Here is a 27095-nt window from a genome sequence, read left to right as displayed (position 1 = left end):
AGCAGTGCACATCTTGGCTCTCTCTTCCTGACTAGAGGTGATGTCACCAGCTCCTTCAAGCACCTGCTTTCCCAGCACTTCCCTCCAAGCCCCCACTATTGACTGAACCGTTGAGCTGTGAGCCAGTCTGAGGTGCCTTTTCCTTTGTCAGATCATTTTCTCAAAGCTGTTAGAAAAGGAACTAAGGTGCCTGGCACAAACAAAAAATGCAGATGCAAAATTTACCTGTGTGCTGGGTTAGCACGCAGTCTCGACACTCTAAATGATAAATACGGAAGATCATGAGTTTGAATCCAGCTTAGACTATATAGTGAATTCCAAGGCAGCATTAGGCTACAACATCAAACTAGCTCTGAAAGAGAAATTAACAGGAAAAAAAAAGATAAAAATGAAATCTTTCATACAGGTTTTTGGTAATTAATTCCCTATAGGAATGATGCCCTCCTCATAATATAGGTTGACAAATAAAACTTAAGAAAATAATTCAATGTGTCGAGAATATATTTATTCACATGCATTATCAAAGGTCAGCCATGTCTCTAAGTGATGTGCAAAGCTCACACCATTCTGTAGAGGTGGGAATGGCCCCAGATCCACCGTGTCTCAGTCTGAGAGTCAAACTATTACATCCTCTATAGTTTACTTCAGTTAGTTTTGTCTTGTTTTATTATTATGCCCATAATATGTCATGCAATTCATTTTTGCCACTAATAACCAAGGATGGTGCATGCCTTGGGAAGGTCTGGGCTATGTGATAAGTTATGTCACCATGACAGTGAGGAGCTGACTGGTGGTGTGAGAAGGGTTACTGCCAAGTCCACAGACTCCAGTCACAGAGTCTTGCGTATGTAAACACGCAACCTCAAACAAGTGAACAAGTTCTCGGGGCTTCCATTTTCTCATCTTCAAATGGAAATGCTGATGCTCACTACAGTAGGAACTTACTATGAGATTTTGAATGTGAGAAATTCTTACCATTTTCTTATAAGAAAAGTTAAAATTTCTGTAATGTTTTATAAGGCTACGTAGCTCGCAAATTATAAATACCTAATTTTTTTTAAGTAATAGCAGAAACAGACAACACAACGTCCCAGAAAAGCAATTTAAGATTAAGGTAAAATGATTAATAACTGAAAAAACTTAAAAGATTCAAAAAAATGGAATTAAGGAGATGGATATCATGACTATATAATGACTAAAGCTATTATATAAACACACACACACACATACACACACACACACACACACACCCGCGCACAGGCACAGACACCCACACAGTGTGCGTGCACACACACAGGCACACATACACACACACATGCACGTGCACACATGCACTAGCCTAGAGCGTCACACATGGCAGACATAAGCTAGAGGCAGCATAACTGGCCTGCAAGATGGCAGCAGATGGTGGCACACTCAACACATCTCGAAAGTGTGTGGCCTCCCAGCTGTGGTGCTGTTCTAGGCTTGGTCTCTGACAGACAGAAGAGCTGATGTGTCCAGGATGGATTTAACATCTCTGCTGTGGTCCCTTCTCATTCCTCTGCCTGTCCTCTGCATCCACACTGACCCACTCTGGAGGAGATCAGCTGTCAGCACAACTGAGAAGTCTTGCTTACAGATAGGAAGGAAGTCCTACGAACTTCGGACAACTTCACATATCATCGGCGGTGTCTGAGACCTCAGCAGTGACGTGAGCTATCCTGAGTGCACAGGATATAGTATTGTGAGTTCCCATGTTTGGAGATTATTTTTATATGTACTATAGATAACTAAATCAAGGTGGAAATATCTTCCAAATGTTATTTTATACATTTGATGAAATTGTCTCCTCCTATGTAATGCCATTCTTTGTAATTTATATATTTAATATAATATTTATTTGATAATGTCATACATATAATGTATCTTTATCATGTTCACCTCCCAGTCCTTGCAGACCCACTTTCACCCCATCCCAACTTCATTGTCCCCTGTTTTTTGGTTGATTTTAAATTTTAAAATCCAAGGAGGCCGACTTGCACACGTCATAAGCCATGTCTCAGTGGCTGGACCCTTACACAAACCCTGCCCCACCCCCATCCACACACGCCATCAAACATTAGTAGTTCCTGCCACTCTCCTCTGTGTATACATTCATCCTAAAAAACAGTAGATATTTACCTCTGCTTCTTCCAGATAAAAGCCTTTTCCAGGCCCTTAAAATAATTGTATATTTACTATATAGCATATAATTCTAATTTCATTCTTAGTTAATTAATTTAATGAAGAGCCTCGGGATTTCTGCTTGTTATTTATCTCACAGTCACCCACCCTTATTATTTTGAAACTCCATGCGTCTTTTGCATTTATTTCCCTTAGGTCTGTGGGACACACTGGATGCATTTCTACCCTCACACTTTCGAAGGTGATGTTGCCTTGATGGTCACACACACCAAGCTGTGAGTAGCAAAAAGTGGTCTTCAGTCTGTCTTCTCAGACCCCTCTACACTCGAGGAACCCAGAGTTAATCCTGGAGTCTGGATGCAGAGTTTCCCTGAGGGCCCCCTTGTTAAATGTTTGGTCTCTAGGCACTGCTACTGGAAGACAATGAACACCCCAGTGAAAGTTCTCTTAGGTCGTGCCCTTGAAGTGGCTCTCAGCCTTCAGGCTCCTGCATTGGCCATTGCCACATCTGCCTTGATCTTTCAACTGTGACAAATAGCCAAAGGAACGAATCCGACTGCCCGACCTTAGACTGGAACCTTCATAATCAAGAGTCTAAAGAAGTCGTTTTTCTTTGTATATTGGTGGTGTCAGCTATTTTGTTACAGTAATAGGAAGCTGGCTGATATGGCTAGGTTATCAATCTCAGAGAAAATTCTGTCTGCTTTTCTGCACATTTTATCTCTGTTTATCTCTGTTGGTTGAGCAATAGCCTAAGAAGAATTCTCTCTTCTCGGAGCCACAGACATGGTTACAGAAGCCATCATTGTAAAGTGAAAATAGAGGCCTCTTTGCTCATGAAGTATTATGAATTTTACCTCCAGTGATAGTGATTTCTATCACCCACTTTATCACTGTCACGATGCATGAACCTGGCTCTCCGGGACCCATTATAATCTATTTTAAATACCTTTTCCAGATGTCTTCACTGTGGATGTCATGGCCTTCTCATATCTGCAGAAACAACATCTGATTTATAGCTTTAGTTTTTATTAGGTACAGGGAGTAACTGTGTTCTCTGATGCAAACCTAGTGATAAAAAGTATGAGCTGGGCATGAAGAGACACACCAGGGAGGTCCTTTAGACCCTCTGTGATAAGGCGATGTTCCTCTAGGAAAGTTTAGCAATGCAGATGTAACTGAGATAGCAAGGAGCCCACAGATTCCTGCTTATGCTAATCTCAGCAATACTTGTGCAAGTGACCCTTTCTGGCAGCTGACTCATCTCTATGCATTCTCTTCCTCTATTACTAAACTGAAGTTATTTTTCTGATCATAATTTATGTCGTTTGACAATCCTTTGAATTAGAACATTTATGCTTAAATGGCCAACCTCAGGATAATTGCTGTGATCAAAATAAAGAACTAAATTTAGTAAGTTAATGTCAACAAAAATTTACTGATTGAATGCCCACTATATGTTGTTGGTTTATAAGAGACTAAAGAAATAAAATTGTCGCTCTCAGGAAGCTGTAATTCCAGAAAAGTGCTATGGTTCAAAAGGCTACAGATGCTTAGAGGCAATGGGGCAATCCAACAAGAGTAGGGTGGGGAGGGGAGGGGTTTAGGGTTTTAAGGAGGGCAGTTGGGGTAGGCCTGGGGATGGGGGACCCAGAAAATGAACACTAGGATTAGATTATTCAGATAGATGCCAGAACAGAAGCTAAGACAGAAACAGTACAGACATTCCCATTTCTGGGAACCTGGTTACAGTTCATCTATGAAGGATCTGCTTTTGGACAATAGAGAAGGGATAAAAGAGAAACACAGAGTAAGGATTCACTCCAAAACAATAGTTTGCATTTCGTGTGCATAAGCCCTTCTGAGAAGCAGCCGGCCACCTTCTCCCAAGGGTAACCAGGGATCACAGATCTTAAGTCACCCAGTTTCTTTTAAGGAAAGCTCTGACACACTGTACCAGAAACCTAAGTTGAGATGTGTGTGAGCAGGCAGACATATTGACTGGTTTGAACAGGTTCCCCTTGTTTCTTTTGCACTCGAAACACCAGCACCACCGTAAAAGGAAGCAAGATTTAAAAAAAAAAATAATTAAAGCAGGGGGCAGCTAATTAAAGCAAGGGACAGGAAGTGAGGTGGGTGGATTATGAAATAAGCCAAGCAAGAAGCAAACAAAATAATAAATAATAAGAAAAATTAAAGCAGCCTTAACAGTGAAACAGAGAAATATACAGAACGTGCTCAGCATATAATGAAGTGTTGAGAATTACTTAGCTAAATTTCATTACAAACTTCGGAAGCGGGTGCAGCTTTCTACAAGTGGTGATGGCCACAAGAAATTGTGTGGTTTTGTGCAGCAACAATTTTGTCAAGTATTTGTAAGCATCCATAGAGGGAAGCACACACCATATGCCCTCATACAACCTGCTGATTTAAATTTACACACATTAAACGAACACATATTCAACTTGAAACAGCAGGAAGAAAAATAATGGGCTTAATCTCAGACAGCAGGAAACACAATCGTTCGCATCTTCTTGTTTTCGTATAAATCCCTCATTGCTCTCTTTCCCATTAGATAAGAGGGAAACTCTTGATGCTAAATAGCAGCACAAAAAGTCAATAATCCCAAGAAGCACCAACCAAAAAATATAATAATAATAACAGCGGGGACCCCAGCAGCTTTCTACTTCTGGGCGGGCACCCAACTCAGGCACTGGGCGGAGCCGAGAAACCGAAAGAGAAAGCGGGCTGGGCGCAGAGGACCTCTGGCCGGGATGGAGCCTCGGTTGGCGATCCTCCTGCTTCTGTGTTCCTGCTGTCTAGGCCGAAGGGTCGCCGGGACGCGGCCATGGAGCCACCAGCGGGAGGCGGCAGCCTTGCGGGTACCAAGCTCCCTCCCTCTACTTGTCCGCTGCCCCGGGAATCCTAGGGAGGGACCCAAATTCCAAGCGCGCTTTTCCCTAGTAGAGCCTTCATTCCCCAGGGCAAGGATTTAAGCGCCGCACCCCAAAGCACCAAAAGACGTCCAAGACAAAGCTAAAGGGAAGAAGTATCCTCTCAATCCCAAAGCCTTTCCCACACCAAACTTGCCCCTGTCGTATATAAAGCCGCCTGCAGGGGGCACTGGCTCCCTCTTCCTTGATTCGGGTTAATGATTTCTCTGTCCTCGAACTGCCTGTCTACTGCTTTCCTATAAAGTTCTTTCTGACTTGGAGACTGACGTGTATCAGAAGGAAACATTTCATTGCCTTAAATTCGGATTGCTTTTTAAAATTTTTCTTAATAATTCTTCAATTACTCGCCAACCTTAAAATTCTGAAATGGAGCAATTAGCTAACCACAGATACATATACCCAGTAACCAGGAAAACTAACCGGAATGAGGATTCCAGTTGGCCCTAGTTGCTATAGTTGATAGGATATGACATCTGAGAAGATGCCATTCTGATTTGATTAGAAAAGAAAACTCACCTGTTCTGACTCAAGAGTCTGTCTGAATTCAGGAATGGCGCTGGTGGGCCAGTTAGCTAATGTTTCCTGACGTCATTTTCTGAAATTTCCATGGGACTCCATAGCTCCGCCCTCTTCTGCTTGTCCTCTTTGGCCTGAGAAATTCCAGTATTCAGTCAGGCCTTCTTTGGCTTTAGCTACTCTTGTGTTGTACTCAAATCAAAATGTGTGCTTCCCCCCCCCCTCCTTTTTGTTACTTTTGAGGTCATTTCTTGTTATCAGAGAGCTGTCTGTCTATTTCTCACCAAAGTTTTTGGCCTGTGTGTTACTGAGTCCTGTCCTTGACTCCATCTCCTGATGCACCAGACACACTGGGGTGAAGTACTCAGTGTCGTGGGTGTTGATAATGTGTTTATTGGCAAAATCGTTTTTTATCTTTAATCTTGAATATTGAAGGCCAACAATGTAAGTGTATGATTTCTTTCCTCCTTGTTGAAATAAAGGGAGGTTTCCAACGAAAGCAGATTAAAAAAAGAAGGGTCTGCTTTGGCTCACACTTTCAGGGGACAGTCTCTCATGGTGGGGATGTCATGGTAGCATGGGTGTGGAGCAGCTGGCCACACTACATCAACAGCCAGGGAGGGAAGCACACAGATACTGTATCCCAGCTCACTGTTCCGTCTTTACTCATTCCAGAACCCCAGCACATGACACAGTGCCTCCTAAGTTTACAATGGGCTCCTTACTCAGTTACACCTATGTAGAAACACGCACAGAAATATGCTCAAAGGTTTATTTCAACAGAAATTCCTAATTCTAGTAAATGTACAGTCACAATTACAGCAGTCATAGTCACTATTATGAAATCAAATTTGTGTGTGTGAATTATAATTTTCATGCCTACTCATATTTTACTCATGAAGAAATTGTAATTCCCAGACATATGTCTAGATTCTCTTTTGAGCAGAAATAAAACCAAGGTTCTGTGTGGGAAAGTAAAGGTTGGAAGTTGAAGAAAATGTTTCAAATCTTAATACATTTTTAAAACTTTGGGTTAAAAACACTGAAACAGCTTTCCAAGCAGTTCCTGTTAGCAGGAATTTTCCTGATAAGTTGGGTGGCCTGCTTTCCGAGCATTTAGTCCTTAAATGGTAGCTACAAGCAGTGAGTCCTCCTGGATAATGCCAGCTGGAGAGCAGTGTTGGTGAGTAAGGGTATTAAGGATTCTTCTGGCTTTGCAGTAAGGATTAAAATATATGGTAAGTAAAACTCAGCTTATACGTCCAAAAAAGCGTCAATTTTTTATAAAATCATGTCCTCTGTTGAATTAGTTGATTAGAGATTCTACTGTTTTCTTACTAGGCACGTTGTATACAGAATCTACAAAATCCCTTTGTTTCACAATGAAATGAAACATTTTAAAGTATGTTACAAAGCAAAATTGAGTCATGAAACACTCTCAATTCCACTGAATATTCCCTAAAGGAAAGCTAAACTGCAGCCCTCCCAAATATCATTACATCCTTATTCAATGAGACAAGACTCCTCCGTGGCTTATTATGGGATGTCTTACATGCTACCTGAAGGAGAGGGGAAGGGGAGGAAGGGGAGCCACGCTCCTGCATGGTGGGCTTGGCTTTCTGCTCTTGGTCTCTTCTGAGCACTGGCTGATGATCGTCACTTTACCTTCACCTTTCCCGTGGAAGGCGGATGAGAGACTCAGCTTTTTGATACCACGACAAAAACCACCATGGAAGGCCTACTAAAATAGAGGAGAGCTGTATGCTTACTTAATGTTCCTGTCCATGCTTGGCTGTAGCTTTGAATCTGAGGAGGCATAGTACTCTGTGAAGCATGCAGTAGAGGAGACCTGTTTGTCTCTCTAGAAAACAAAAGGGAAATGCCAGGGCCCTAACTGCCCTCCACCAGTGACCAAAAGCAGTCTGTATTCTTAGCGTAGGAGGACATTAGAGGCTAGAGATGCAGCAAGGGATTCAATAGAAGCTGTCTTCATGCTCCCTTCAGAATAATCTTCACATGCCACCGAGTGTGTGGCTTCACATACAATGAGGAGCTTTGCCTCAACACTGTGATGGCTCATGCTACGTCTTCATTAACCTGTGTATGTGTCCGAGCTCATTTATATATAAGTAGATTATTATAACGTGTTTAAATGAGTGTTTATGATGAGCCACAGATATCTAGGTTATCTCCTCCAAGTACACCTCATCTGTGTCTGCTTGAGAACTTTCATGAAGAGGTGACTTTGAGAGTAAACAATCTTGTTCCACAGATATTTTCAGGTTATTTTTAGCTTAAAGCACAGATCATCTAAATGGAAATATAGTAAAACCTGTAAAAACCTCAGATCTGATAATGTTTGTTCGTTAATCCTTCTGACCATTTACTTGTCCTACAATTTATTTGTCAATTATCCTGTGTTAGGAACTGATGTAGATGCCCTTAGTGACACGTGAAGAATAATGTATGTGGGGGGCCTCCGAGAGGTTATATTACACTGACACATGTCACCTCAATAGTTATAGTAGTTTTGAAGGTAGAAACAAGTTCATCCAATGTACTCTAACTGAAAATAAACAGCATATTATATATGTGGGGTATTATAATTCATTTTAATAGATTCTCTCAATTCATAAAAGCACATGTAAAAATGATCCCATTTTAATGAGGGATATCATAAGTCTCATCTTCTTATCTGGGATTTACAATTCCCATGTCTTGAGAGAACAAGATCATGTTGCTTGTAGTCTGTGTATGTTTGTTCCTGCTTAGATTTACCAGACCTTCCAGAGAGAACATTCTTCCATGCATATGTGGAACAGATTTGTTACCCACCACACTTGAGGATTTGCCAGTGAGGACCAATAAGATCAAAGCTTAACAAAAAATGAGCTCAGAATAAAGAGACCTTACAAGATGGGCAATGGGGTGACTTCATGCAGCCCTAGGTACTTGACAGGCTAAAGCAGGAGGGTCACTGGAGACATGGAGTTCAAGACCAGCCTTGGTACCTAATGAAAAATTCTGAGGAACAATTATCAGCCAGGCCTTAGGAATCCCGGTGAAGAGAGAAAAGGAGGAAGTCAAGGCAAACTGCTACTTGGGAACTAATGGCTCATTTTAAATAGCAAGAAAGTAAGAGAGTACAGTAAATTGCCAGGTCAGATTATCAGCTTCCACAGCTTCCAGAGAGTTCCGTTCTTCCCAGGAGGCATTTCTTTTCTGCCTCTGTCTGTAAAATATCATTTTTACAGACATCACTGGGCCACCGCGGCATCTAACCTTCCCGTTCCTCAACTGGGCTTGGTAGCTTTGAACATTCTTCTTAGAGAACAAAGGGCCCAAGAAATTGTTCCTCAGAATTTGCCTTTTTTGCAGACATTATTGAAAGGAAAAAATGTATATGTCTAATTTGGTCTTTATATTAACAACCAGCAAGAAAAAAAGTTCTCTGACTGTTCTCTAGGGGGTAGACTGAAGACCTCCCTAATACCCCATGGGTTTCTAGTTGAAGATATCTGTGACTATCAACTGTCATACACAAAACAATCCTGTGCTATGTTGTTTCTCCTGCTTGGAAAGGTGTGGATAGTCAAGACACCAGAGGTGGAATGAGAGGCTTTCTGATCTCTCGGAAAAAATGTCGGTTTCTGAAGAATGTTAAAACTCCAGCCTAATTTCCACTTGAGAGCAGTCCAGGCCCCTTATCTGCAGTGCTATCTTTTATCTCTACCAGATGCGAACAGCTCTTTCTGCCTCTGACTTCCAGTAAACATTGTTTTTGTCTTTTCCAACTGTGGGATTGGAAGCATTTCCAAGCACTAAAGAAACAACTTTGCTAGGCCAGTAAAGCAAGTTAGTAAGGAAGAGATTCCATAATATTATCACACAATTAACTGGCAGGGGTAGAAGAAGCTTGGCTGTCTGAAGTCTTTGGAAGGGTAACAAGATAGGGTTTTCTAGAGTTGGGATCTTAAGATGCAGTGTTGATTAGAGACGTTTGTGGGTGTATGATAGTTATCAAAATCAAAGAGGCAGATTTTCTCCTATTTTTTTTTATAAAAACTGGGAATTTTCCTCAAATTCTTTATCCTTAAATTCTCTTTCACTAAGGCATCAGATATCTCATTGTACATCAGTCAATTAAACAAAATAGAAAGTAGGTTGCTGTAGTTGTCTTCCCATTATATCTGTTGAAAGGCTCTTGTTTGTTACTCTGATTTTTCTTGTATAAGGACTATCTCACTTCCTCTTCATGTCTTTCCCTCTTAAATACAGTTGTGATTCCAACCTAAGTGCTGGAGTGCAGTTCAGTGGTAGGATATGTACTTCACATATGTAACGCCTCATATTCTACCCCAATTTGCACTTGTGCACATTGCATGTAGCTTTAGAGATGGTTACCATGTACCTACACACCATCATAGCCTCTGCTGCTTTATGTTGGAACTCACTAATTCACCATTAGCCTGCTCTCTGTCATATGCAGACTCCCAGCCGTTAAGGCTTCGAGACATTTGCTTCAGCAGTCCAAATTGGAGGGCACGAGTACAGTGGCTGGAAAGAACAGAAAATCCCAGAAATGAACTGCAATTTCAAACACTGTGAGCCTCGTGTTAGGTTAAAGCTAGCCTTGCATTCTGCTCTGAGATCGCCTGTTCTGACAGCATTGCTGTATCATGAGTACAATAGCAGACTGTTTGCTGTAGTAGCTAGGCTTCATTTGTAGTACCACAAGAAATACTTGTTGCATTCTAACCTAAGCAAGGTGAAAAACCAGGGTCTTTGAATGAGGTTTCCTATAATGTTCTGCTTTTAAGAATGAAGATAGAGCTTGAGGATATTTAACTGGGCACTTATCCTGCTGTGATTGCAATATGTATATGTGTATGTATACATGTATATGATGTGTATGTATATTCCCAACAATATTATAGTTAGTCCCTATATTCTGCTAGTAACCAAATTTGTCCATGAAGACAGCGGGGCAGAGATTGAATACGTACCTTTACATTGCATTTTGATGGTAAGACATTTATTTCAGTTTATTTCAAATCTTGAGCCCAGGGAGGTAAGAGGATTCTGTTTCCTCAGAATCTGGTAGGGAGGAGTTTTTAGTGTTACTAGAGTTAAAAGGAGGGAGGTGAAATTAGGGTAGCAACAGAATGACACAGAACTCCAAGACTTCAGCAGTGATAAGTAGACTGTCCCTGGCAGAGATCTAGAGGGCTGAGGAAGGCAGGAGTGATACTACTGACATAGGGAAGCCTGAAACTGGTGTCTGGTATAGCAAGTGAAATAGATCATCATTCACAGGAGCTCTCCGTGGGTGGCTGCTGCTGCTGTGAGAGCCACATCTTAGAGGAGGTCTGGTAGTTGTCTTCTAATCATTTCCAGTTAGGTCTGCAAGTATTTGCAATAGATCAATCTTATGTTGTTTTCTTTTAATACTGTTACTCTGCTTGGTGACCAGATAGTCTGAGCTTCACAAACCCCAACATGCTGTAGATCCCAGACAACACACAGTGTCTTGTGGAAGAACTCCATGTCATTTGGCTCCCTATTAGGTTAAAGAGATTCCTTATGTTGGAGTTTTCCTGTGCTAGTGCGTGTACCACTTTTGTATCTGCTCCACTTGATTATGATGTATTGTCTGCCTGAAATGCTGTCAGGTTTTGATTTATTAATATTTCACTAAGGATTTTACATTTATATTCATGAGAGTTATTCATGTGCAGTCCTGATTTCTGGGGATGACTCTTTCTGGTTCGGACTCAAGGTCACATTGGTCTTGTTTAAGTTGCAAAATATCCTTTGCCTTTGTTTTCTGTCATATTTATGTTATTTCCTTCTTATTTGGATGGAATTCATCATTGAAGCCATCTGGAACTAGTGTTTTCTTTCTGGTCAAATTTTATTACAGTTTTAATGCTGTAAATTGATAAAGGTTCATGTTTTCTATTTTGTCCATGTTCTTAAGCAGTTTTTCTACTTCATACAAGTTGTAAAATTTATTGGTCAAAATAATTAGTTTCCTAATGCCAGAAGCATGGTAATCACAGCCTTTTCCTGCCCAATATGGTAATTTATGTGTTGTTTTCACATTTTACCTCATCCCAGGTACTCACTTATCAGAGAACAGGAAGAGCCAGGCTCGGCCATAGACTGCAGCCTAACACTGACCTTGAATGATAGAGATAGAGAACATCGAGACAGAAATCCTGGTTTCTTGTTTGGTTTTGTTTGTTTGTTTGTTTGGGCTTTTTGCTGGTTTTTGTTTGTTTGTTTTCTGCACAGGTCAAATCTCCAGGTGGCTGTTATTTAATAGTAATCTATCAGAAGACTCTCTGTGTCTGTCTTACATAGCCCGCCTTAGAACTCAGACATCAGCTGTTTGCCACCCTAACAACCGTAGCTTCCTGCAGAGGGTTCCTGACAATTCTGCCACCAACAGCTCAACTCCCACAGATGGAGGCTTGCCACACAAGTTCTCGCAGCTGCATGTGGCCATGGCTGACGAGGGTTCCAAACACCCTGCATTCTCCATTCCTGCCCTGCCTTCTCCAGCTTAGGAAAGTAATCAGCCATCTTATGAATGATTGGTGGCCTGTGTTATCACTCTTGTCAATGAAAAATTGCCTTCTAACTTTAGTTTTATTTTTGGATGTATATCTGTGGGTTACATTCAAACCATTGCTTCTCCACAAGCAAGTTCCTGAAACTCAAAACGACTTATAAAATTCACTAGTTAGCAGTCCTTCTAGTCACATTCAGTTAGAGCAAGACCATGTTGAGTCTCAGCCATGATTTTGCTGAAAATCAACAGGCAAAGGTCATTAAGAGGGGAGCCTATGGAAATTTCACATGTGTCATTATAAAAAGGCAGATGGCTGAGGGGGAGATGTTGTGTTCTGGACATGTCTTCAGTGTGGGTCACATAGTGATAATTCAGACTGATAAACGTGTCCTTGTTTTGCTTACTGTTTTCTAAGTCATAAACAAAAGCACTTAAGTGCAAAAGTCAATATATACACAGGCTAGCATGGAGAAGAGTGGTCCCTGAATTTCCTTGTAGCATGCGTGATGAGCCGGTGTTGGGAAATTTAAGGATCTTTATAGAAAAAGCAAACCTAAGATAAATTTTGATGACACATAGTTATGATTACACTTTTTTCTTTTAGCTAACTAGGAAAACCAGGCCTTCTTCTGGGGAGATTTTTAGGACTGAATCTTTTGTAAAACCTTTTTGTCCCAAATGACAATCTTGAATTCAGCTTAAAAGAATGGACTTCATTCGTTTATTAACTTAGCCCCTTTTTAGTCTTTGTTTCTCTGCACAGAGGGGAAAAATGCATGCAGGACACATTTCCTATGTATAATTGTTTAATTACAGTATGTCACCAGTGTCTAGTGCTTGTCGACACTTTAAAAAGTATGTGTGTGACACAATGTCAGAATGTGTGGGGAATTACAGAATTGCAGATGCATACAGCACATTTTGCCCAGCCTGAAAAATCAGATTTGACATTTGCACCCCAAAAAATACCTCCAAGTTAGTTATACATTTATGACTTCTGTAAACTGAAATAGTAGATATATCAAGTTTGTTTTCCTTATTTTAGGAAAGCCTTAATAGACACCGATACTTGAATTCTTTTCCTCGTGAAAACTCTACTGCCTTCTATGGAGTAAATCAGTTTTCTTATCTGTTTCCTGAAGAGTTTAAAGGTAAGGTCTGGCAGTACTTTTGATTAATTTACTGATTTTATAAGGAGTATTTTAATTGAAAATTTCATAAATCATGTGATGATTGGTATTTTAAGATGCCAACTTTGAAGTATGTACCATGTGCTAAACATAAGGGAAGTGAATTAAGGACTACTTCTCACTGATCATTATTTAATAACTAAATACATTTATATGCACATCCAAGTAGCTGCAATTATCAATTTTCTCATCATGCTGGTAGTTGTCTAGCACCATTTCTGTTTCAAATATTCATGGTTTCATGAGTAATAATAAAAGAAACAATGTCAATTATACACATTTGTCATGAGTGGCCTAATTCTCTCAAGCAAGTCATGTTACATCAGCTCTAGTCCCATTGTTAAAATTGCATTCCTAGGTTTCAGTAAAGTGCATTTATTGTTACAAAAAGCACTGAGGAAAAAAATCCCATGTGACAGGCCAACTAGGTAGTGGCTGTTTTGCTTTACAAGGTATTTCAAAAACAAGTCCCCAGAGAAGCCCTTCATCTTATACTTTCTCCATTGTGTTTTCTCCTTTCTGTACAGCTTTGTATTTAGGCAGCAAACCTGCCTGGGCTCCCAGATACCCAGCAGAAGGACAGAGACCTGTCCCCAATGTGTCTTTACCATTGAGATTTGACTGGAGGGACAAGCATGTTATAAATGAAGTAAGAAACCAGAAAATGGTAAGCACGACATCGTTTTTTTGCTCTTTGTCTTCTAAGCATTAGAAGGTAACTATTGGTCAAATTCAAGGAACCCATGATTTTTTTCTATGTAGAATCACGCCTCCATTATAAAAAAGAGAAGAGAAGTCTCTTTGATGAAGGAGAGATAGTTATGTAGGTCTGACTTTTAAACCTGCCCGAGTGTGCTGATTTACCCATGACCTTTGCCCTGGATGCATATACACCTCAAGGATATATATATATATATATATATATATATATATATATATATATATATATATATATATCCCAGTAGCCATACTACTATGCAAACCAGGAGATCTAGGACTAACTGCTGGAAGAAAAATGCAATTACTAGCTGTATAGATAATTCAAAAGGAAAGTGCACCAGAGAATGAACTGAGTCTAGTCACACAGTGTCTGGATTTTAACCTTTACTTCATCCTGTGAGCTCTGTTGGAAGGCAAGTTCTGCATACTCACCTATAATGTCATATATCACCCAACCTCTGTCCCTAGAAGTGTCTTCGGAATAGATTCAAGATTACATATGCTTGTTACAGATCAGCTAAGTCCAAGTTTGATGGTAAGGGGAGAGTGGATATGGAACAACCAGATTAGGTCACAGTGCTTAAAAGCTTTTTGAAACATTTTTAAAACAAACACAAAACCTAACAAACAAAGCAATACTTTTTGGTTTTGTTTGTTGAAGGATCTACAAATATCTAAGGACAACAATAGACATAAAAATGTCAATGGAATATAGCATGAAAAGGACCCACAGTATGCTTTCAGATGTGAGTGCTGAGAGGGAAGATTTTTTTGGAAAGTGACTTATGTAGGAAAGAAAATGGCAGCACAGTGTGGGATGGGTGGGGCTTGTAATACACAGTGGCCCATGTAGCTTGAGGAAGTTTCAAGAGTATGTGCCGTTTTTCTTTTCAGATCACATTTCCTACTACAATGTATTCCACCATCAGCATAGGTTATGTAGCCAATCACAGACGACCATACAGCCACAGGATGGCACTCACAGGTGGCATCAGCAGCTAGGTCCCTCCCCCCCTCCATGCATGGGAAGGGCATTGTACCCACTAGGGTGCTAGTTTCTATCTGGTTAAACTGCTCTTTCCTAGTTCTCAGGTTAGGTGTTTATAGTTGGTCATTAGAATCTGCCACCAATTAGATTAGAATCATTGCATCTGTGTGTGTGTGTGTGTGTGTGTGTGTGTGTGTGTGTGTGTGTGTGTAAGTAAGTAAGTAAGTAAGTAAGTAAGTAAGCAAATAAGTAGTAGGTTATGTGTGAATCCAGTCCTTCCCAGAGGAATTTAAATACTCAGCAGTAGTGGGTTTCTATAGGATCCTCCTCAGTGGCTCAACTGATGGTAGCTATGGGTGTGTTGTCCCCAGTCACGCTCACTTTTCTCAGATTAGAAGATCAGTTCATCTTCAGCTGGTGACTATTTTCCTTTGCTGTGGGACTGAGGTTAGAGACCTAAGTAAGACCTTTGAAAAGCACAGTTTTATTCAGAGCATCATCCAACAAGTACACTCAAGACTTCGTTGTGCTAGTTCTGCAGGATATGGTGTGGTTTTATGATTTCGCCAAGTTTTTGAATTCTTACCCTTCCCCTCCCTCCCCCTCCTGCTATTCCTTCAGACTGTAAAATTTTCATGTGGGGACTGCCTTTCCTTAGAACCCATTTACTCTTTTCCAAGAAGCAGTGATTCATAAGCAGAAGTTACTGACTAATCATAAAACAATCATCCCTCTAAGTGTTTTCTTGACCTCCCCTGATTTATTAACCTGGCTTACTTAGTTTGTAGTAGTGACATTGCTGATTTAGTTTTAATAATTAATGAGATGGCAATGCTCAAGAGAGAATCTTAATTTCATTTTGAATGAATGGTTACTTTATATGTTTCTGATATTTGGAAACATTATTATTATTATTATTATTATTATTATTATTTTCTTTGTATGGCTGTATCTACAGACACTGGTTAATTTAACTTAGATACTGTATGCTAGCATTCACTAATCCTGTCTTCTGAGCAGTGTGGAGGATGCTGGGCCTTCAGCGTGGTGAGTGCAATAGAGTCAGCATGTGCAATTCAAGGGAAACCTCTGGATTACCTGAGTGTGCAGCAAGTCATCGACTGTTCCTATAATAATTATGGCTGCCACGGTGGCTCTCCTCTCGGTGCTCTGAGCTGGCTAAATGAGGTAATCATCTCCACTTTCTACTCCCCCATTTCCTCTTATGTGCTGTGTTCACAGAATCCAGTTACTCCTCCTATATTAAGCAAGGTTCAGTGTTCAGAAATCTAAGTAGACAAAGCTTGAATGACTTAATCAGGAAAATTATATACTGTAGGGAATCAAACAAGGCCAGGCATGTGTTTGGCCAGAGCTCAAGTGTGTTACATCCCATACCCTGAAGATACTAGAAGTAATGGCTTCCAGGAAAATTAGCTATCAATCTATCGAGGGGTGAAGACATCCTAAACACATTTTCAGAAAGGTATTGTAAAGATTTCTTCACTTTTCTTAGTAGGTAATTTTCGCATGGAAACCTGTCATCTAAATTCTCAGAAAGATGAGGACATGCAGAAACTTGTTTCCATGGTTGTTCTGAATGACTTTTGGGATACCACAAGTTGGAATTATGTCACCAAGCCAGATAAAACTATATGCTGACACACACACACACACACACACACACACACACAAGCGCGCGCACACACACATACACACATGCCACAGCAGCCCTTTGTCACAGCCTGGGTTTGTTATTCTTCCCTCTGACTCTTCCACATTCAGCACCAGTAGCATGAAGTGAGAAAATAAGAGGCCTTTGTAAAATTCATCCAGTCAGTGTTGACCAAACCCAAATGCCCTCCAGTTCCACATTCACTTTACAGGCCAGTGACTGCTCTAGCCACATTATAGAAAACAGTGATTGTGCCTCCACCCTTTGAAGAAGTTCAGCCTGTGGACCTGTACAGGCAACCACAAGAAATGCAGCACATCAAGAGATATTTCGGCAGTATGAAGGAAGAATATTTGGCTACTGTCTGGCCACAGCGCATTACTGCCTTGGTCTTAGGAACCCTGGAAGGAAAGTGTGTTGCCCTAGTATGCCCTCAGGAAATGTGATCCTGAGAGGGAAAGCATAAAAAAAGTAAAAGTTGAGGATTCCTACTTTCTTGGATGTTTGGTACAAGCACCTAGTGATGGCAGTTAGATTATTATTTTATTTTTAAATTTATTTATTTATTTATTCATCTATACTCCATATTTTATCCCTCCTCTGTCCACCCTCCAACTGTTCCACATCCCATACCTTCTCCCCAACTCTCTGTCTCCATGTGGATGTGCCCATCTCCCACCCCACCTAACCTCTAAATTCCCTGGGGCCTTCAGTCTCTTGAGGGTTAAGTGCATCATCTCTGAATGAACACAGACCTGACAGTCCTCTATTTTATGTGTTTTGGGGGCCTCATATCAGCTGGTATATGCTGGCTCTTTGGTGGTCCAGTGTTTGAGAGATCTCAGGGTTATAGATTAATTGAGACTGCTGGTTCTTCTACAGGGTTGCCCTTCTCCTCATCTTCTTCCAGCTTTTCCCTAATTCAGCAACAGATGTCAGCTGCTTCTGTCCATTGGTTGGGTGCAAATATCTGCATCTGACTCTTTCAGCTGCTTGTTGGGTCATCTGGAATGTGATCATGCTATTCACCTTTTTGTGAGTGCTCCACAGCCTGGAGACTGGATCCCACTTTGGGCCTCCCCTTCAGCTGGATCCCACTTTGGGCCTCCCCTTCAGCTGGATCCCACTTTGGGCCTCCCCTTCAGCTGGATCCCACTTTGGGCCTGTCACTGGACCTTCTTTTCCTCAGACTCCTCTCTATTTCCATCCCTGAAATTCTTTCAGACAGCAACACTTATGGGCCAGAGTTGTGCCTGTGGGATTGCCCCCTCTCCCTCATTGGATGCCCAGTCTTCCTGCTGGAGGTGGGCTCTATAAGTTCCCTCTCCCTACTCTGGCATTTTATCTGAGGTCCCTCCCTTTGAGTCCTGAGAGTCTATCACCTCCCGGGTTTCAGATAGAATTTTAAGATTAAACTGTCCACAAGCTGCTTTGGTTAGGCCTGACCTCTTTGGCTGCATTGAAGTTAAGCTCTACTTAACCTTTCAAACTGGCAGAGAATACTTTCTGTTTCCTCTAGACGCAGTTGAGGTTGGTGGCGGATTCACAATACCCATTCAAGGCAGAAAATGGCCTGTGCCGCTACTTTCCTCCATCACAATCTGGCGTTTCTGTCAAGGATTTTTCTGCATATGACTTCAGGTAACTGGTGTGTGTGTGTGTGTATTTCTACACAATCTGTTTTCAGAATTAATAACTTTGTTGAAGGCACACTTATATTGCATATTCTCAGTTCAGAACCAACTTCCTACTAAAGAATTCAACTGATGGTCACAGTGGGGTGTCAAAGAAGGCTATTAAAGTTAATCTATACATTCTATGTACAGTCACACTATAAATAAGAAATTTAAAATGAATAGCTTTTAACTGAGTTTAAAGTTATAACTTATATCTACCACCACTCACAAAATTCAGATAATTAAACAATGAGCCCTTTTCTCAGTCTTAATATTTGAGTCTATCCAAATTCATATTATATGAAATACAATGGATTTGGATTGGATGTGGAATACAAGTGTTTTGGTTTGGTTTGGTTTGGATTGGGTTTTTTTGTTTGTTTGTTTTGTTTTGTTTTAGTTTTTGTTTTTTGAGACAGAGTTTCTTTGTGTAGTCCTGGCTGACCTGGAACTCACTCTGTAGACCAGGCTGGCCTTGAACTCAGAAATCCACCTGCCTCTGCCTCCCAAGTGCTGGGATTAAAGGTGTATGCCACCACTGCCCTGCTTACAAGTGATTTTTATAATCTCTCAAAGATACATACCAAGAAACCCTTCTGAACATTATATTCCTTGGAGTTTTCAAGTAAGCAACTATTAGAAAAACTCAGGCCAATCACATTAAAACTTGGAGCTAAGATTGCAGCAATGTAGATAAAATGCGAGACATGCTTGTAGTGTGAGTGTGGCAATGATACAGGATGAGTAAAGATGTCAAGAGGGAAGGAAGAGTGCTGGAAATAAAAAAGCAGGGGGAATCTGGGTGAGTTCAAGAGTAAATCATCATTAAAATACCTTTAAAAATCACATAAAAAAATCAAAGTTGGCCAGAGAACTCTTTAGGCCATTTAGTACCAAAGAAGAGTAGAATGGATATTTAGAGTAGGAAGTTGAACAACAGAAGCAAGCAACTCCTGACACCATTGTTAAATACTTTTTGGATTGTTCTGTCATTATTGAAACATCACCAGGAATAAAAGAATTTCGTTCAGACATGGACATAGAATGTCTTATGCCTTAGTCCCAGTGCCATCTACATGGAACATAATTGCAATTAGGGGTAAAATTAGATCTTTGAACAAAATATGGCCCTTTAAATCAACATATAAGTGCCCAGAACACTAAAGATTATCAATGAATTTCCTGCTGCAAAGGACATGAACATGACCCTAAGAGCACACAATAGAACCTTGCTTTCATGGCTGGCTGCACAGGTTCTGGCTATAAGGACCTTGGCCATTGTCCCCTTAGGGAATGAAAGTAATCCACTTCCTGAAATAAGAAAATATGTCCTTATTAGTTGTCAATTCCTGGAGGGTAAAGGAAAGCTATTCAAAGGAGAAGCCAGACTTCTACATGGAATCAAGGAAATAGCTATTTCCTGGGTACAAGACAGTAAGTGGAGAATAGGAAAGAGAAAGAAGAATAGTTTCACCTAAATGGGGGAGGGGTGATGAATGAGGATGGAGAGAGAGAATACTCTAGTGCTATATAATACCTACAGCCATTTTCTGAATTTTTTCAACATTTCATAGTAACCTCAAACTGCAAGAATCAGGCTTCATAAAGACCATGAATTTATGTTCATTCCTTTAGTCTGATAACTACTGATCAGTGTTTATTATTGGAAATTGAACAATAAACAATATAAACAAAGTCCTGTCCTTGAGGATCATGCTGTGGTGATGGAGACAGACAACACAAATAGAAACATGGTGTGTTTGGTGAATGAGCTTCTAAAAGGGACAAAATAAAAGATTTGGACGAGGAATCCTCTCAGGGAAAGGAGGGTATGTAGTCCAAGAAAGGGCTGACCAGAGGAGCCTTCCTGAGGAGTGAGCCCGAGTTAATGAGCTCATGAAGGTAGTATCATTGCTCCACCAGAGGAGAGGAGTGCAGAGGTCCTGAGACAGAAGCCTGCTTAGCTTACAGAGCAAGGAGGAGACCAGTGTGTCTCCAGTAGAAAAGAGATCAAGGCCAGTATATGAGGACCTGCCAAGGGACTAGAGGTGAAAATCGGGGTGTTCTTTTTTTGAGGGCCTGGTACTGCACCCTTCTTGATGGAAAAGTCTAGTCTTTTCAGACTGAAAAAAAAAATGAAAATCCGGAATTAGCAGAATGAGGTAAGAATGTCTCAGGCAGGAGGAGATTATCAAGGAAATATCGGCACAGTTGAGAGATGTGGGCAGTGTCCACAAGACACCATGACAGGGGAGAAGAACATGGCAAAGTGCTCTGTTCTTCAGCCAGGATCTTACTTATGACTTCTGCCAATGACTGAGGAACTTTGCGCTTGCATGTGAGATGCATACTTCTGAGCCTTATCGAAACTGCTATCAATCACCTTATAAGACCCTTTAGATGAGGGTGCCTCTGAGGTAGAGGTGCCCATGCTGCATGATTCCTGGGTTTATTGGAAGGTCACCTTATTCTAGGAAGCAGCAGTATGTACTGCTGTGCTGGGAGCTGGGGCTGGAGGGTCTTCCTTGGTATCTGCCAAGGAAAATACCAAGGAAGATATATCGGTTAGGGTCCAGATCCCAGGCATGGCTCGCTCCTTGTATCAGATGTGAACCTACGACTTGGGGTCACTGAGTTATGGACTATAAGGCTGGGATGAAGATCATGCCTTGTTACCTCTGAGCCTGTTCATAACCCTCTCTAGATCTGAGATCATGGTCTACAGTCTTCACAGTCTAATTTTCAAATCATATCATGCAGGGCAAAGTGAGTCACCAGTCCTCCACAAGACATCATGCAGAAACAGAAAAGATCAACAAAGAGGGTAGAGTCAAAATACAGACAGCACCCAGGCTTAAGGCAAAACACCATCAAGCTAGCTGTCTCCCGTGGACTCTTGCTCCTCAGATCCAGGACTCATACTACTCAAACTGTCCTGTGAGACCTTCTATGCAGATAACCAAAGGGAAGGGAGTGACTGCCCTGCAGGGGATCCAGACACAGGACAGAGCATATTATCACACCAAGCTCTCAGGAAGAGGAGATAATATCCAGGTGTCAGTAACAGAGAGTATTGACCTAAAACAATAAACCTGGTGACAAGAAAATTTAAGGGTGTTCTTTGATCACTATAGATTTTATTAAGTTCTTGATTTGTAGAATAAAATGTCACCACATGGAAATCCATACTGGCTCTCAGCAGTGTAGGACATATGGGACTGACAAAGGGCACACATAGGGCAGGCCACAGAGTTTAACTTGGAGAAAGCTATGCTCTCTGCAGAAGAAATGATGGCAGTGTCACTTGTTCAGATATCTGAGAGTCATGACTATGGGCTGGCTTATATCTAATCTGCTAGCACCTTCCCTGTTTCCTTATCTGGCTCTAAGCAGAGATTGTTACTAAATTATGTCGATGACTCCCTACTTGGCGCTGAAGAATGGTGACATTCTGCATCTTCTCTGCCTGAGTGCTTAGCATCTTTCTTGGTGTCCTTGAAACTGGATTGTTGATGAGAGGGACTTATTATGTGTTTTTTGTTCTCTTAAGTAGACAGGGGCTACTGTATTCGTGTAAATATAGATAATATATATGAATTACAAAATATTCAAAAAATTTTAAGACAAAAAGGTTGAATTGTATACTATAACCTAGACTGAGCTGAATTAGTTCTTGGGTAACTGAGAAAGCAGAGAAAGATTATAAAGATTAAAAACCATATAAGATTCATTATAGATTTATTGTATAGAATGAAAACTCATGCTAGACATGCCACCCAACATACAGTCTATTAAATTCTATAATTTTTTAGGGGGTGGGTGGGTTCGAGACAGGGTTTCTCTGTGTAGCCCTGGCTGTCCTGGAACTCACTCTGTAGACCAGGCTGGCCTCGAACTCAGAAATCTGCCTGCCTCTGCCTCCCAAGTACTGGGATTAAAGGCATGTGCCACCACACCCAGCTAAATTATATAATTTTAGACTTGTGTAGTGTATGGATGGTAGATGGTATAACTACAGTATACAGGTGGGATGTGAACCCAATATTCAGAGAAGTCTGAAGCCAGTCTTTGGGCATGAAAATTTTTAAAGTTTTATATTTCTCTCCCCATATTTGTAATGCTTCTGTGCACCAGTTATTAGAGCAACAATTCCAAAAGCCAAATATCAGTTTGAAAGACCCCTGTGTACAATGAGGTCATCGTTTCTGTTGTAGTCAATTGTACTGATAGGCTTTCAGAGGACCTTCATCTGTAGACTGTCCCCTCATTGGAAACTGGCTGCAGCTGGCTCAGTAAGGAAGCATTTACTCTGAAAGCCGCTAATCCTTCATAGCTTGTGGTAGCAATAAACCACCACATGCTATCTTTACGGCCTTAACTATCAGTACCATGGTTTCAGTATCCTTCACCTGGCCTTTGAAAGATGTAAATAGTGGCTTGATCATACACATTTAGGATGGATGAAGGCCAAATGTTGAGTAGCATTAGATTTTGCTATAAATCAGTAACTGTTTGCTTTGCAATCTTGGTAACCTAGCACCTAGTTCTCTTGGCATCTTGAAGTTTCCTTATTTTTTGACACCTCTCCCAGTGTTCCTCTGAGTGAGTCTTCTTTGTAATTCCAACATTGAACATTCACTGACAAAAGTGGATCTTGTTGTTTTTCAGATATTCATCTCTAGAGGTGTCAAAGTATTTACAAATATCAAAACTTTACACCTTCTTTTATTAAAAGGAACCCTGAAGTTTAAAGAAATGCTTTGTTTACCAAATATAAAACTTTTTTCTATATCTCCTTACAAGCCTGAGCTGGTCCCAGAGTTCTGTCCAATGAGATTCATACACCCAAAAATGTTATTTGCTGGAAATCTTCTCAACAGGGATGCAGAGTTTCTCTTTTGTGTTTCATGCTGATTGGAATATGTGTTACATGTCTGGAAGGCCAAAATTCCTGGTCCCTGGGAAGACTGTAAAACAGAAATAGTTCATAGCAAAAGATATGGAAATAGGGTGAGCTCCTAACATCCTTGAGTCCTACACAGTCCTGGACTGTCATTTTTTCTTGCATTTTAATGTCATTGTGTAGTCTTTTGTGGTTGTTTTTAAACATACACTGATGTAACACAGATTTAAAATGTCATTTTTACTTTTACCTTAAAAGCTAAATTCTTTACCTATGTATACATTTTCATTTGATAGTAACCAAGAAGACGAAATGGCCAGAGCACTTCTGTCCTTTGGCCCCTTGGTTGTGATAGTTGATGCGGTGAGCTGGCAGGATTATCTGGGGGGCATAATTCAGCATCACTGCTCCAGTGGGGAGGCAAACCATGCAGTTCTCATCACAGGCTTTGATAAAACAGGTAAGTACTAGGTCACCAAATCCTGCTCCAAATTGGGCTCATAACTAAGGCTATGTGGATGCTGCTGAGGTGTTCTGCTGTGCCTCAGAAGTTGCCTGTCTATGGTCTTCATGGAATTGTCTTGACAGATCAATAGGGTTTTGATAGCCCCTTCTCTCCCCACCTCCCTCTCCCCTACTCTCTCTCTCTCTCTTCCTCCCCGTCTTTCTTTCTCTTTCTCTCCCTCCCTTCCTTCCTCCCCCCCACTCTGTGTGGGTGTGCCAGTGTGTGTGTATGTGTGTGTGTGTGTGTGTGTGTGTGTGCATGTGGTTCTAAGCATTCAATCCCGTGGCTTTCATATACAAGACCAGCACTGAGCCACAGCCTAGTCTGTGAATGATAATTTTAAATTCACATAAAGTGAATGTTTCATCTGTGATGTTTAGGGTAAGTGTTGGCAGGAGTGAAGTACCTGATAGTTTATCAAACGTGTTTAACACTCCACCTGCTAATTCCATGGGAACGCATTTGCCTTGGGCTGTTTGCTTCTGTAATAAACAAAATGAACTTAGAGACCACCTGCAGAAAATAATTTACAGAAAGTCAATGCACATTATTGCTGTATATTTATAGTATGCTTCTCAAAGCAAATACATTGATGGCATACTCAATTTAAATACGGAAATGTATTTGTTCCTAATCAGTATGGGTTTATCAGTGTATCATCTTACCTTTGTAGGAAATACTCCATATTGGATGGTACGAAATTCCTGGGGAAACTCTTGGGGAGTAGAAGGCTATGCCCATGTGAAAATGGGAGGTAATGTGTGTGGTAAGTCATAAATTTGTGTTGAAAACTCCAGGCTAAATATGAAGGGTTTTTGAATATATTATCATGACAGACATGAGTGCTTCCAATGGGCTCAGTGTACTTTTGTAGTGTTAATCTCATTGTTTACCCTGTTAATGAAATGAGAAATATATATATTTGATCTCCGATGTTGCAAAAGCAAAGAAAACATGAAAAAAATTGGATTTAGGTTTTCTTTGTGTTAAAGTATGAAAATTTGTACAACCACTTCTTTTGACTTAATTTGCAACTTGTCACCTGGAAAAGACTTACACAATGCCCATAGAAACTGCAAGACTTACCAAAATGGCAGATGCCTTTATATTGTATAACAAACCTAACAAAAGAGCATCTGGAAAGAGGTGGTTCAGTGTCCACCAACTGATGCTGAAACCTGTATTCAGAGCTGTAGTGTAAGATTTGGGTGTGGAAAACCATCATATTTTCTAAATCTTTGAGTTAAACTAAAGTGCATGCAGAAACACTTGTTTCTCATTGTAATGAGTTCTAATCATGTGGCACACAAATCTTCACAAACGTGCAGGCCCTTTAAGCCTCTGAGACAAACAAAATTGGAGAGTTAAGTGTTTTGCTACAATCTAGTGATTACTGTTCACTTAGCCCATAGCATAGAGTCTATGAAAATTAATAACTGACCTGTCTTATTAGACAGCGAAATGATTTCCATTTTGGAAATAGCCAACTTCTCAGAGCAAGGCAGTCACCTGGACCCCTGCTGCTCAGTCACTTGGTGCCATTGGGACTCACAGCTGAGAGTCTGCTGCCCATGAGCCTCTGCGGCTGACTCACATAGCTTCTTAAGGTGGCAGGGAGCTGTGTCTAGTTTGCTTTCAAAGTTGACTGTGTTCAAAGCTCTGACCGGAGTGTGGGGTCTGGTGAGTCCAGTGCACACAGTGAAGATGTGGTTCAGAATTACCTCCATGGCTCTGCCTTTTCTCACCTCTCAGATGTCTTCTTCCCTCTAGACATAATTGCTAATTTGTTAGAAGACACTAACGTATGCCAAACATGAGTGAAAATTCAAATTGTAATTCAAATTGTGTAGAGGAAATTGATTACTGTTAATGCTTTTTTCCCCTTTTTTTACCATTTGTATCAGGCATCGCAGACTCTGTTGCTGCTGTCTTCGTGTGATCATGAAATGTTTTGGATTCCTCAAGAGATAACTACTAATATGATGCACTTCATGGTGTGATTTAATATAATATTCAATTCTAAGCATTATGCACCATCAGGTTTCAACATCTTGTCTATGGACAGGTTCTTAGAGCCAACTAGCATTTTGTAAAGCAGCACGGGACATTCTATTTTTGCAGAGATGAACAGCAAAAGTTTATAGAAATTCCCCAGCACATTGACTGGTCAACAGAATCTGTGGGACAGTATACTTCTGAGAGTTGGGTGGGAAGTCACAGAGTGTCCTCCATCTGGAAGCAGTTGGGATTTTTGCTTGCTTATTGTCTTTCTGGCTATTTTAATGAAGTACTTTGGTCAGGTTGAAGAAATCTCATCAAAGAAATGATGAAGTTTGTTTTCTTTTGTGACTTACAATCACCAGCTTTAGATTACCTCATCTACAAGAACTCTCAGTCTGATTCGGTGTGTACCGCACAATTAATTACAGTGGCCTTCTGAAATGGGAATCCACGTGTACAGATTTGAAATATCAGTTGTTTTATCTCAGCAAATGGACCTTACTCTAGATAATAGAACAACTATGCACAAAGAAGAAATGTGAGAATCCCATCTTCAGAGAGACAACCCAACTGAAGTTTAGTGAAACACACAATGGCTATGTGATAGGGAGTATCCCGTGCTACTTCTGGGGAGGCATAATGTCTATAAAGCTTCACTGTCAAGCATCCAAAATGTTTAGCTTCTTGCCTTCTTCCTGATGTAGTAGAGAACGAAGTATGGTCCACATTTATTACCTTTCTTGTCCTTTACCATACAGTTTCTATGGTTTCCTGGTGGTTCACCTTTCAGTCCAAAAAAACCTCAGTCCCATTGGTTATATTCCATTTCTGTTACCCAATCTCTTATTTAAAAAACAAAGTTCTCCGACACCTACTCACATTGTTCCTTGTTTATGTCTTTTAGAGGAATAATAGCATCAAGAACAAAACTCCGTACTCTTTTGTCTGTACCACTGAGAAGCAATCTCAAACAAATGTGCAAAAGAGTGTAGGGAAGTGGCAGAAGAAAGTTCTTAACATTTTTAATAAGGTAGTCTAATTACTGAAGGAATCCAGAAAGGAATTTAGTCCAGCTATAGTTGTTCTTAATGACTTTCAGTATGTTATCAGCAAATGTCTAATACCCAGTTTCAAATGCAGAAGCAGTTTTAAATTTTCAAAATGACTGTTACCTCCTAAGTGTCCTGGATTGATAACATTTATAATAAAGAATCCTATATTTGA

General features: G+C 40.6%; 1 protein-coding gene and 1 long non-coding RNA gene across 3 annotated transcripts in view; one reads left to right on the top strand and one right to left on the bottom strand.

Moving 5' to 3' along the window:
- The window catches only part of LOC127683234 (uncharacterized), a 17961-nt gene extending 12021 nt beyond the window's left edge, over nt 1-5940 (bottom strand). Inside the window, exon 1 of one of the 2 annotated variants that reach the window (XR_007977506.1) lies at nt 5637-5940. This is a non-coding gene — a long non-coding RNA (uncharacterized LOC127683234). Of the gene's footprint in view, nt 1-225; nt 347-5636 lie in introns of those variants that run through there. The other variant, XR_007977507.1, reaches the window with a different exon arrangement.
- Nucleotides 4905-27095, top strand: Ctso (cathepsin O). The gene is made up of 8 exons (XM_052180305.1): nt 4905-5048; nt 13259-13364; nt 13931-14070; nt 16132-16299; nt 18306-18427; nt 23662-23825; nt 24544-24636; nt 25775-27095. Exons 1-8 carry the CDS (start codon nt 4941-4943, stop codon nt 25807-25809), a joined length of 936 nt encoding a protein of 311 aa, XP_052036265.1. The 5' UTR covers nt 4905-4940; the 3' UTR covers nt 25810-27095.

The sequence above is a fragment of the Apodemus sylvaticus genome, chromosome 4 (assembly GCF_947179515.1).
Source record: "Apodemus sylvaticus chromosome 4, mApoSyl1.1, whole genome shotgun sequence".
Taxonomy (NCBI): Eukaryota; Metazoa; Chordata; class Mammalia; order Rodentia; family Muridae; genus Apodemus; species Apodemus sylvaticus.
The sequence above is the reverse complement of the archived record's forward strand: the minus strand, read 5'-3'. Positions and strand labels throughout refer to the sequence as shown.